Source organism: Neolamprologus brichardi, chromosome 6, assembly GCF_056152115.1.
Source record: "Neolamprologus brichardi isolate AB-2024 chromosome 6, ASM5615211v1, whole genome shotgun sequence".
In the NCBI taxonomy this organism is placed as follows: domain Eukaryota; kingdom Metazoa; phylum Chordata; class Actinopteri; order Cichliformes; family Cichlidae; genus Neolamprologus; species Neolamprologus brichardi.
This window is the reverse complement of record NC_142109.1, coordinates 2,842,778-2,856,422: the sequence shown is the minus strand read 5'-3', so window position 1 is coordinate 2,856,422 and position 13,645 is coordinate 2,842,778. Positions and strand designations below refer to the sequence as shown.

The 13,645-nt window shown below is 40.1% G+C and overlaps 1 protein-coding gene across 3 annotated transcripts in view; it reads left to right on the top strand.

Moving 5' to 3' along the window:
• Window positions 1-605: 605 nt before the first annotated feature.
• Window positions 606-13,645, top strand: part of hoga1 (4-hydroxy-2-oxoglutarate aldolase 1) — a 31,294-nt gene continuing 18,254 nt past the window's right edge. Inside the window, exons 1-5 of one of the 3 annotated variants that reach the window (XM_006806142.2) lie at window positions 606-655; window positions 876-1,152; window positions 4,392-4,520; window positions 7,915-8,042; window positions 9,011-9,145. In XM_006806142.2, the coding sequence (XP_006806205.1) occupies window positions 939-1,152; window positions 4,392-4,520; window positions 7,915-8,042; window positions 9,011-9,145 (606 nt within the window). In that variant the 5' untranslated portion in view covers window positions 606-655; window positions 876-938. Of the gene's footprint in view, window positions 691-875; window positions 1,153-4,391; window positions 4,521-7,914; window positions 8,043-9,010; window positions 9,146-13,645 lie in introns of all 3 variants that reach the window. The other 2 variants (XM_006806141.3, XM_006806143.3) reach the window with 2 other exon arrangements.

Here is a 13,645-nt window from a genome sequence, read left to right as displayed (position 1 = left end):
ATTGCAACGAAGAATATTTCCTCTGTATTTTGATTTTATTTTAGTTAGTTTTCCTTTTAATTGTTTTTAGGAGTTTTTTAAATGATTTTTTTATTGTAATTAACTAACGTGTTTTTTTCCACTTCCAGTTTTAGTTTTGAATTTAGTTTTAGTGAACTATAATGACCTCAGTCGAGATGTGCTTATTTTTATGATTGCTTAATTAATACATCAAGCAGTGATTTTGGAGAGAGGAGAACCTGGATTTGAGTATATTGTGCTTTTTTGTTCATTTATGGTTATTAAACGATTGTCAGTTTTAACCAGTTAATGTTTGACAAAAACATCTAAATCCCGGTTTCGGTAAAAGTATCAAATAAGCATCTTTCTGTAAGCATGTTTATGTTTTCCCTCTTATGCATCATACAAAAGGGATTACACAGGCCACAACTGTCTCAGCCTTCCACAAGAAATATTGAAATAAAAGTTTAAAAGACTAGTATTTTTTTTTTTAATTTACTTTAATTTATTTGTTTACTTTCTTGGCCACAACATGATCGGTCGTAATAACCCTTTTGCGTTTATTTCAAAACTTGCTTGTGGTTGATGATCCCTTATTGATCCTGGGCTGAGCTGTGGATCAGTGGCTGTGTGTTGAACTTCCGCGAGAGTCCATGTAAATCGTACCATTCTTTTAAAACTGATCCTAAGGTAGTTAGTAGTTTCAGTCATGTGGACGTTGTTGTAAAAATTATCACAAAACCGTTTTACGCAATTTCGGTGTCCCACTGTTGTGAGATAGAGGTGTTTAGGGTTGAGATTGGGGATTTAGAAATTACTTATTTGTGGTCAATATTTGAAGAAGCAGGTTAGTGATTAACTGTTCTCGGTTGCAGCAGCTGCACAGAGTCCCAGCACACCGCCAGCGAGCACCCCAGTCACTCTGTGTCCGAATTACAATGCAGTGCGTCCGGGCTTGGAGAAGTCTGAACTACCTGTGCAGGGTAGCTCACCGCAGAGCATGGAAACGATCCCAGAGCCACACAGCAGCTGCCAGGCTGGACCTCAGCGGGATTTATCCGCCTATTGCCACCCCGTTCAACGCCAAGGAGGACGTAGACTATCAGAAACTGGAGGAAAATCTGCAGAAATACGCCAAGATCCCATTTAAAGGTCAGACCCGAGGCACGCAAAAGTCAAAGTTATCAAAAACAGTTGTGTGAATAACAAAGAGGTCATTGATGCGCATAAGGTCGATTTTATTTACACAGCTCAGAACCTTATGAAGCTATAGTTGAGCTTGGAGCGTAAAACACCAGCAGCATACTGTTTGCACTGCTGCATGCGCGCAGTCTGACATCCATGGATAATGTCTGTTTGCTTAGGGATGAGACACACAGGACAAAGTTCAGCACTGAGGCAAAAACGTAAAGTAACGGCAGGGCCTGATTTGGATTTGTCGCCCCCTGGTGCTCGTTACCTGCTCCTGCTCCTGAGTTTTACTTTCCGTCCACAGCAGGAAATATTTGCACTTCTGCTTCCACAACATGTTACTGTTGTTCTCTAAATGATCGTTCTACATGATTATTCTTCATTGACCAGAACATTTCTTTTATCAATAATTAAATGATAATTAATTATAATGAAATTGGCAAATAGCAAACCGACACATAATACTGATATTATGTTTTTTATATAATATAATATATTATATTATATTATATATTATATTATATTATATTATATAATACTGATATTATGTCTGACAGGCAGAAGCCGAGAGCTTCTCTATCTGCCCTACATGTCAGTTATTACTTGGGCAGTAAGAGACGAGGCTGCTCGCTCTAATGTTGGCACAGAGGAAAGAGAGGATACAACCCCAATTCCAGAAAAAAGTTGGAATAGTTTGTAAAATGTAAATAATAGCTGGATGAAAGCTTAATAAAATAAATAAACGTATATTTTATTCACATACAACACAGAAAACAAAGTGTTTAAACTGAGAAAATATACCAGTTTAAGAAAAATATGAACTCATCTTGAATTTGATGGCAGCAACACATCTAAAAAAAAGTGGGCACGTGGCCATGTTTACCGCTGCGTAGCATCCACTCTGCTTTTAACTACCGTCTGTAGATGTCGGCCAGCTGAGGAGAGCAGCTGCTCAACTTTTGCAGGTGAATGTTGTCACATTCTTGGCTGATAGAAGATTCTGGCAGAACCACAATCTGGGGTCTTCTTTGTCATATTTTCCATTTCATGACATGCCAAATGTTTTCAATCGGTGGAAAGTGTGGACTGCAGGCAGGGCACTTCAGCACCCAGCCGTGCTGTGGTGCTGCAGTATGCTGTTTAGCATTGTATTGCTGAAATATGCAAGGCCTTCTTCATGTGGATGGGAGCATGTGTTGCTCTAAAACCTGTACATGCCTTTCAGCAGGGATGGCGTCTTTTCAGAAGTGCAAGCTGTGAATTCTATAAGGCTGATGCATTCCCAAACCTTCAGAGATTCAGGCTTTTGAACTGAGCACAGATAATAAGCCTCATGGTCCCACTCTTCTTTAGTGCAGAGGATGTGGCATCTGTGTTTTCCAAAAAGAATTTTGATTCGTGTGACCACCGAATACTTTGTTGTTTCAACCTTGCCTCAGTCCTTTTTAAATGAGCTCTGACTCAGAGAGAATACCGCTGTGGTTCTGGTTCATGCTCACATATTAGTGATGGGATTTCCAGCTCTTTGTAGAGAACCGGCTCTTTCGGCTCCGAACCGGCTCTTCGGGTTGTTTTGTTGCTTTAATATATTTATTATTAACAACAATATAAAATTATGCACAAAAGGAATTACTAATGTAAAAAAAGGGGTTTTATTTATATATGTTTATATATAAATATATGCGGTGGCCCCTTGAGACAAAACACGTACAAACTCCAAAACACATTTCTAGCATGAACTGAACTTCCAAAACAGAGCTACTAGATCACTTAAATTACATGCTTGAAAAGCATATGTGTATTGTTTGTGTATTTACAATATATATATATACATATATATATATATATATATATATATATATAATTTTTTTTTTTTTTTTTCAAATAATAAAAAAAAAAGTTCATTTACCTGTTACTACCACACACCAAATCCAGTCGTTGGTACTTGCTGGCTTGTGTAGCCACTAGGTAAGAAAAGCTCAACACTGGGCCGAGCATCCTGGAGCACTTCTGTTGTGTTTTGTATGTGCTTTGTCTGTAGGGGCCACCGTAAATATACTTTTATTTATTCACTCCACATAAAATGTTATAAATAAATCATATAATACAAAAACCAACTATTCACATTTCAATTTTTAACTATTTAAATTTTCAGCTTTTTCCTTTTAAACAATTTTAAAGTGAAACAACACAAAACACTGCAAACCACAACACAATTAAATATAAATTAAAATATGAAAACAAAAAGAAGATGCACATTCTCTGTCATATGGGCCCGCATGAATAAACTTTCTGTATCCTTCATCATCCGCAACTGAAAATAGTTGTGGATGTTTACTATACCTTTCTAATGTGACGTTGTTGTCCCTGGCTCTCTTTCTCTCTCTCTCCCTCCCGCTCTGTTCCTGTGCTACTGCGAGTGTAACTACCACCCCTCCCCCCTCTGCCCAGCGCAAAGCACAAGGCTCGCGTGCGGAAAAAAAGTGGAGAGAGAAAGAAAAAAATAAAAAAAATCCACGGCTCGCGTCGTTCACGTCAAAGATTCGGCTCTAAGAGCCGTTTCGTTCGCGACCGACACATCACTATCACATATGGGTTCTTCTTTGCATGATTGAGCTTTAATCTCCATTTGTGGATGGAACAGCAAACTGTGCACGCCTGATTTCTGGAAGTGTTCCTGGGCCCGTGCAGTGACTTCTATGACAAAATGTTTTTAATGCCGCCTGAGGCCCCAGAGATCACGGGCATCTAGTATTCATTTTCAGTGTTGTCCCAGACATTTCTCAACATTCCCGAAGTGTTTTTATAATAATATGTTTGGAGATGACGAGGTACTCAAAACTGTCCCAGTTTTACATCGGGGAACATAATTCTGAAACTGTTTAATAGACACAGTTCTGTGTGGATTAGTGAACTTAGGAGAAAAGAGGAACTTTTCTGTTATTTAAAGGAAGTTTAACAACAGTTTATTTTTAATTTTTTTACTTTTTTGAAGTATGCAAGATTTCAAATGTCTTTGTAAATGAGAAGGGTGTAAAATCTGACAAAAACAGTTAAAAGTCTGACATTTTTAGTTGTTTTTAGGGCGCTGTGGGTCATCTAGAAATGGCTGATACAGTTAGAGATCATATAAGCTTCTTTACAGAGCTAACCCCAAAAAACACCTCAAGTATAAAAAATCATGTGTTTTATTGTTACAGGTCTGGTGGTTCAGGGCTCCAATGGTGAGTATCCTTATCTGACAGTGGAGGAGCGGGTGGAGGTGGTGAGGATGGTCAAACAATCACTGCCGGCGGGGAGGCTGCTGATAGCCGGATCAGGCTGTGAATGTAAGTCTCTCAGCTCCTTTGAGGCTTTCAGGCTTTAACTTTACAGGGTTCAGTGATAAACAATATTCAGTAAAGACAATAATTAGCCAGCTTCATGTTTTGTTAAAATAATTCACAATTCAGTTAAAAGAAGTTTCATTTTTAGAAAACAATTAGTGACACTGAACTGAAGCTCATTACAGAGAATCATCACACTGTGTGCTTATCTTCTCCAAACTTTGCTCATACGGTGAACAAAGCCCCTCAAATGCATCGCGACCACTGAAATGGAAAATTGTAGCATTTATAATGGAAACCATTAAAAAAATAGTTAAACTAGTTAAACTCTGACCTCTTCTAAGTGAACAGAGTTAATTATTTTTGCAGATAACGCTCTCTGTGAAAGGCACAGAATGATAAAAAAACATTTTGAAATTTTTTTTTGTTAATCGAGTGTAATTTCATTCTGATCTGCGCACGTTCGGGGAGAAAAAACGGCACAAGTGAAATATTTTGTGAATAATACAGAGTTTTGTACGACGAGTGCTAAAAGTTTAAATTGACTCATTATGTTTTCCATTCTGGATTTTAATGACTGCGACTCGAAGCTTATTATAGAGGCAGCAGTGTCACCGGTCTTGATGGACTGATAATTGGAGTCAAATGGAGTCTGTAACAGTTTGATAGGCTGTTCATTCTGTAACGTATAATAAACACAGTCGAGAGTCTGCATTAACTTCTACTTCCATAGCCTTCCTACGTTCACCGTTGTGTAAAAACCTTCTGGTTTCTTTTTTCCACCACTTCACATGTGATCAGCCACAACATTAAACAATGTAACATACAAACATAACAACATTAAAGCTGGGGTTACTGTACGATGGGCTGGGACAGTTTGCTCAGGAGTGACTCAATGAACCCTGCAACCCACAGGACCCAAAGCATGCGCAGGATCCAAGTGCCTCAGGACATCCTCAGAGATCTCATGTTCATACTAGGGATGCACCGATACCAATACCGGTATCAGGTATCGGCCTCGATACCACATTTTCTAAAGTACTCGTACTCGTTAAAAGTCCCCCGATACCGAGGACCGATACCACGGTCTGAGACCTGTCTATGTTTGAGCGGCATGTGTAACCGGTGTGATCCTGCGTTGTGTCTGATAAAAAAGGTAAAAGAAAGAAAGGCCTCCAAGTAAATAATTTGCCCACTCCAGCTCCTCTCCCACAGGGGAATTGTAGAAAAGGGGCTGGCATTTATTTTTACATTAAACATAAAGTATGGATTTACACGTAACATATTTGACATAAGATAAAACAAAAACAACAACACAAAATCCGACATACCTGATAAAAAAGGTAAAAGAAAGAAAGGCCTCCAAGTAAATAATTTGCCCACTCCAGCTCCTACGACCAAATACAAACAGTGGGGAAAAGGGTTAGCTCAACCCACCACAACTTCCAAGCTAGCAAGAAGTATACATTCATGCTAGCATTTATGGCGCCTAAAACCCATTTATGATACACGCATACTACACACTTGTAACATCTAACAAAAAACAGGCTTAATAAAGACAATAATTGAACTAAAATCACAATCAGAAACATCCAGGTGGCTAAATACGCATTATATGAGCGTTTTACAGTGTTGGGAAGAAATGACACCCACCTCTCCCACGGGGAATTGTAGAAAAGGGGAGAGGCAAAAGGGGTACACTGTATTTATAGGACTGCACCAAAGAAGAAGAAGAAAAGAATGAGGAGGGGCTCTAACTGATAATGAACATAACTACAGGCTTGGAGGTCCTAAAAGTCAGGTATAAAAGGAGCAGTTTGGGGGTTTAGAACACATTTTGTGTAATTATAACAATGTGATTTATGACCCTGTTACACATGTAAGGGGTTAATCACAGGCGCCGAGTGCCCACCCCCGGGCCCCGAGTGCCCACCCCCGGGCCCCGAGTGCCCACCCCCAGGCCCCGGCTGCAGCTCAGAGCTGAGAGAAGGCGAGGCGAGACAAGTCAGCCGTGTGGAACTATTTCAAAGTGAACGAAGACGCGAAAACAAAGGCGGACTGCAAATTGTGCTCAGCGAAATTGTCCAGATGAGGCTCAAAATGTAGCGCATTTAACACAAGTAATTTAATCAAGCACCAAAATCCCAACGTGACAACGAGTACAAAGAGTTTACCCACGCTTATTTACCCACGCTTATTAGCACAGAGGAGCATAGCTGATGCTATAGCAGTGGGACGGAAAATAGTTGGGCATTTTAAACATCCCGCCTTAGCCTACTCCCGCCTCATTCAGGGACAGCTCAACCAGCCAATAAAGAGACTGCAGCAGGACGTATTACATGCTCCAGTCCCTCATTGAGCAAAAGCGAGTGCTGGGCGTGTCCGAGCATGAACTCCCTGACTATTTCACCGCTCACCAATGGGCTCTTATGGAGACGACTGTTGCCATCCTCGCCCCCTTTGAGGAACTAGCTAAAAAAGTGAGCAGCTACGACGCACTAGCCTCTGATGTCATCCCAGCTGTGACTGTGCTAGTGAGACGTCTAAACAGAGAAACAGACGAGTAAATACCTCTCAGCCCCATGTAGCAGTGTGGAAAGTGAAAGGCTTTTTAGCTCAGTGTCACACATTATAGATGAAAACAGAAACAGTCTGACTGCTGATAATGCAGAAAAGCTACTTTTCTTTAAAAAAACAACCCTGCCACAGCAGCAGAGTTTACAATAAACTGAAAACAATACCTGAGTTGCACTGTCACTGTTTAAATTTTTTTTTCATAATTATTTATTCTGTAATATGTTGCATACAACATGCTTCATTTTAAATAAATGTTCTTAATTCCAAACCAGTCCCTTGTTTGTTTGTTTGTTTTTGTTAAATTATAGGACTAAAGCTGTTACCTGTAAATTTAAATCATGTTTTTATTAAGTACTCGATATCGGCGAGGACTGAAATGCAAGTACTCGTACTCGTTTCCAAAAAAGTGGTATCGTGCCATCTCTAGTTCATACCTTCACTGGTTTGGTGCCAAGACGGGTAAACTAAACGATGTTTGGCAGGTGGTTTGTCAGCTGTGGCTAATCAGTGTTTACATCAGATGTTACAGTTACACTCTGCAGGCACATTTACTACGTGAACTGTCCCAGTCAAGCTTCTATAAAATACTGCAAACAAAGACAAAAACGGGTTATTCCAGTGCTCCCCGAGCTTTTTGTGTCCTGGACCAGTTTCGTGCCAGACAATTATTCTGTGGACTGAGGGGTGGGGTAATATAATGTAAATGTAACTATTGCAGAGCACAGAGGAGGTTCATGAATCTAGCGATTCTGCTTGATTAAATTAGTCAAAAGTGAAAGTCTGTGTTGAAGTTGTTTCCTTTCCTCCTTTTCCTGTTCAGCCACCAGAGCCACGATCCAGCTCACGCAGAAGATGGCAGCAGCCGGAGCCGACGCTGTGCTTGTGGTAACACCCTGCTTCTACAAGGGGAAGATGGACAGCCGGGCGCTGATCCATCACTTCACAAAGGTCAGCGCAAACACACGAAAACAGAGTGCCGCGCAAATTTGGGGTTAGGGCTTGATTTGGTGTTTAAAAAAAAAAAAAAAAAAGGATGAACAATCAGTGCTTCCCAAAGCGAGGTGCTGCAGCACTCTCAGAGGAGGGTAAAAGATGCAACAGAGATGAATACAAAAACAAAAATTCATTATATTTCCATGTGATCATGTGTGTCAAAACAACTATATAAATGTGTGTGCTTATTAATTCTGAAAATTATGCATATTTCCATTGAAGAGTTACTCTAGGAATTATCTATGAGGAGCTTCTGTGTTTAAAAAAATCTATCAGAATAATATTTCTCCACTTCTCAAGTAAAGCATGTCTGTTTATTACAACAAAGCAGTACGGCCCTTTGGGTTTAAATATTGCATTATATATATATCATCTACGCTTTGCTGAGCTCGACGTCAGTTAGATTTACGAGTACAAAAAGTGTTTTTAGAAGAAAATGAAAGAAGAAGATTAAATGAGCACCACGTGGGAGGAAGTTTTAGTGTGATTTTGCTGCTAGTCCAACCGGAGTTTGATAACAAGGAATAAAGTGTCTTTGTTTTTCACCCTCAGACTTGTGATCAGACCTGTGCTGATTATCTTAGAATAATTAGAGCCAGCTGCATGCAAACATGGCAGAAGCTGTATCAACACTGCACTCCAGACAATGTTTAATTGCTTATGTGTGTTGATGGTCTGCAGTTCTGACTGCAGTACCTGCTCACTGTTGCTTCCACGATTCGCGATCATTATTTGCCCATCGCAGTTTTAATAGTTGCACATAGTTGAATGTCAGCCGGCCAGGCCACCAGGAATTGTGTTCTTATAGTCTGAGCCTGATCCGAGTTAGTAAATTCACTGTAAATGAAGAAAAGACAGGGAAAGTTTGGGAACCTTCAACAGGTGTTTTATTTGAGGTCTCACCTGTTTTTTCTCTATTGCAGCTGGCGGACAGCAGCCCGGTGCCGGTGGTTCTCTACAGCGTGCCGGCAAACACGGGGCTGGAGCTGCCACTGGACGCTGTGGTGGAGCTTTCTCAGCACCCAAACATCCTAGGTGTTAAAGACAGTGGGGGAGATGTAAGAAACACTTAAACTTAAGCTTTTCTTCTTTTTTTCTCTCAATGTAGTCTGTGAGTCATGGAGAAATCGATTAGCGCCAATGCAAGTGAAACAGTATCTCTGCGTATGTCAAGCAGCCACTCCAACGCTGCTTGATCTAGCAGAGCCACAGATCTCCGTGTAATTTGATTTGAATTCCTTTTACAAGATTATACTTGATAATAAACTGACGGAACCAGACAACATCTCATGAGATGAGATTCTGAAAAGTCGGGAATAAAATTGATTTAGCCAGGCCACGCTTTACCTGGCCAGGAAAGTGAGTGAAACGGACGAGGAGAAAAGCTTCTTTGAAGAACTAGCGTCGTGATTTCCAGTCGGAAAGGATGTAAGCCACACCACCTAAACCCCCGTGACCTCACCAGCACTAATCTGACTTTTGTTTTTCTTTTCCGTCCTCTGTATTTTATCTGGACAGAAAAATCAAACAAAGCGGAAAAAAGTTTGCATTTTGTGCAACTATGCAATCAGACAGCGCACGGCGTTCCTGTTGTTTTTCAGTAATCTAACTGCTGCAAAGAGAAGAGAAAAGAGTGGAGACTCCTGAAGAACCTAAAACTAAAGCGTGTGTAGTTTTATCCTGCAGGGTTGATTGCAGGGTTACGTGTCTGGGAAAAAAAGAGGACAGTTTGCTCTTGTCGAGCTCTTAATACCGTTTTGTCTGTGTGGGAAGTGTTTGCAAGAAGTTGCAAATGGATTTCTGATTTGGGAAATAACATGTTTGTCCACTCGCTGGGAGACTGGAGTGTGGGTGTAGTTCAAGTACAGAGCAGCCCTGCTCAGTTGTAGGCGTGATGAGGACAAACACAGAAAACAAGGGGTGATGGGTCAGATTCAGGGAAGCAGACAAGTTGAAGAAAGATTTTTTAGAACTTGAGAGACAAACACATTTGCTGGCATGAGCCAGCTCTTGTTATTTGGCACAGATTGTTTCAGCTCATGAAACCTCTGTATTTTGTGTTCAAAGAGAATTTGACCAGGGTTTACAGGGAGGGGACAGTTTCTCCCAACTCCCCCTTAAAAGGTGTGTCCACTTGACTGATGTGGAGGGATTTATAATGGATAATTGAGTCACTGCACAATCATCTCTGATGGGTCTAAAATTGCCCGTACTCTGTCATTACCTGCCTTAAAACGTATGCAGGACAATATCTGGCTGAAACATTTTTACCCACCTAAACGTTAAGTTGTGTGCAATCTAACTTTATCATTGCATAAGACGCCTGCAAGTAAATTGCAACATTTACGTCGTAGCTGCACTGAAAAAGGTCAAGTCAACATCCAAGATGAGATGCTGCTATAAATAAATTATTAAATAAAAAATATATGTCTAAAAAGCCACATTAAGTGTCATAAGTCAGTTTTCAGAAGCTACATCTGACAAATTTGTTTGATATAAAGTGAAATACACAGAGGTCTCTTGGTTGTTCCTTGAAAATGAAAAATGACTGAAACTATGGAATTATTAAGCTGTATAAACTAACAGGTGTGAAGTGTGTATATCACAAATCTGTGAATGAAAACCAGGGTTGATTAGAGCCTGACTGATAAAGCATTTCTAACATCACTGCCTGACATTTGCCTATTTAAAAATCTCATATTCTGATATAATGTCCAGTTGCCTACTGGTGGTGGTCAGAGGGCCCGGTGGCGCCAGTGTCCGGCAGCCTCGCCTCTGTCAGTGCGCCCCAGGGTGGCTGTGGCTACAATGTAGCTGCCATCACCAGTGTGTGAATGTGTGCGTGAATGGGTGGATGACGGGATGTGTAAAGCGCTTTGGGGTCCTTAGGGACTAGTAAAGCGCTATACAAATACAGGCCATTTATATTTATTTATATACTCCTTTTTCTTTCAGACACATAAAAGTTAAACAAACATTTGTTAGGTTTAGTTATTTAATGCTTTGCTTGATTCTGCTAACCTCAGCTGACTGTTATGTTTGGTATGTTTTCAAACACGTGTCTAGCTAAGAAGAATGTTGCAGAGTGCCCTCTTGTGGGCAAAATATGCAGTATCGGCATCTCTGAAAGTGTGTTTCCCATGTCTGTTCTTTAGTTTTTCAATTTAAATGCATGAGGCATTTAAAAGATTTATACTGATATTAGCTGATACTAGCTTGGCAGACGGCTAATATGAGCCATGCCAATGCATCATACTGACTTTATGGTATGTTTCACCTCAAGCATTTTAACCTGCAAACTAAATGGTAACTAAAGCGACCAGCTTAAAGGAACCAAATTGCATTTTTTTGTAGAAAATCAAAATGATGCTATTTCTATTCATTGACACTCAGCCAAGCAAAGAAGAAGTATCCAAACCCCAAACAGTTTACATCTTTTATTACAGCTTTATTTCCCTGCAGTCTTCTCTTCCCACATTGCTGTGTATCATTTGATGTAGTGACCACCTGCAGATTAGAAGATAACTGTGAAACCGTTGGCAAGAATGTTTATTGTGTCACTAGTGTGTGTGTGTGTGTGCGTGTGCGCGCGCGCGTGACACTGTCCTCGTGGGTATAAACAAGATTAACAGGAATGCACTCATCACAGCAGAACACATACATCATGTAGCTGAGTGAAATATACAATATTTTGCTTTGAAATATAACAGAAATTGTTCAGTTAGTTTCCTTTTATTTATATAGCACCACTTCACAAAAACAATTAACTCTGCAAATGGTGCAAACTAGAGGAGAAAGTACACATAAGTTGATGGCATGCAGTAGTGGCACATTTACACATGGGGAGTAAATAGAGGAGAGGGGAGGAGAGGTGCTCAGGGCATAATCCCAGCAGTCTGAGCCTATAGCAGGATAACTACAGAGTGGTTCAGGGTTGAAGTACCATACCATAGCACTTTATTTAGAAGGCACTTTTAAAACAATAACAGGGCTGACCAATGTGCTGTACAATAACACCAAATATAAAAGACAAACACATGACAGAAGGTAAAAGATATAGAAAAACAAAAGAGCTAAAGTTAAACAAGAAACGAGTACATAAATGTAACATAGACATCTCACACTGGGTCGAAGGCCAGGGAGTAAAAGTGTGTATTTAAATGAGATTTCAAAAACAGTGAGCGGAGGAGCATGCTGCACACGCAGTGGAAAATCATTCCACAATTTTGGAGCCACAACTGCAAAAAGCCTGTCACCTCTGAGTTTACGTTCCGTCTTTTTAATAAGCAAAAGCATCTGGTCTGCTGACCCGAGAGAACGAGGCGGGACGTAAAGGTGCTCCAGCTCGGACGGATCATTAAGAGACTTAAAGACAAATAAAAGGATTTTAAAATGAATTCATAAACAAATTGGAATCTAGTGAAGGGACGCTAAAACTGGAGTGATGTGCTCTCACTCGCTTGTGCCAGATAAAAATTTAGCGGTGATGTTTTTTGCACCAGCTGATTACGATGAAAGGTGCATGATAGTAATCGAGACGTGAAGCTATAAACTCATATTAATGTTTCAAGGTTGAGAGAGACTTGACCTTTGACAGTTGCCTCAGTTGGAAAAAGCAGGATTTTACCACTGCATTCACATGAGGATTGAGAAGTAATAAATGCATGAACTAGTTTTTCAGTGTCACTCTGAGACAGGATAGACAGGATTTCAGAGATATTGCACAAATGGAAGAAAGCAGTCCTATATATTTGTTATAACAATAGTGTATGCTAGTGTAAGTAGCAGAAACTCGAAACTATGTAAACTAAGTAAATGAAGCACAAGTATCCAAGATTTCTACATAAACGTACTGGCAGTAAGTGTTTCATAACTCAAACAAACCTTTAGAGTGAAGGCGCTCTTAGACTTGGCCTGGAGATGTCGTTAGTGAATAAAATCATTGCTCTTTAATTACCTTCTTTCAGTTCTATTTTAGAAGCAGCTTGATTGCAGCAATTGCACTTTCAAGCAGATGTAGTGATGCTGATGACTGACAGCAGATCTGAGAAGGATGGAACAAAATAAATACAATATGTTTAGGGATGGGTATCGTTTAGGTTTTATCCGATACCGGTGCCAAACCGGTACTTTTGAAACGGTGCCGGTGCTTAAACGGTGCTTGAACCGGTGCTTAAAGAATGGAGAACACAAAATTGGTCCAAAAACCTCTCATGTTCAGCTGTTTTTTTGTAAAAAGATAACAATGTTAGCCTTTTCTGCAGCTATGGGGCATATATGGTATCACTCTGGGCTGGAAGCAGTGCTTAAACAATGGAAAAAACACAAACTTTGTCCAAAAACCTCTCATGTTTAGCTGTTTCCCACTTTTTCTTTGGTCATTTTAGCCTTTTTGGCCAGGGTGAAGGGAGTATCTGCCATCAAACAAGAAGACAGCTGCATGTAGCTATGATGATGTTTGCTAGTTCACCTTACATGCATTAATGTAATAAAGTGGTTAGCCTACTCAACGTAAATTACACACAAACAACATTAAGCTACTCACGCAGAGAAGAACG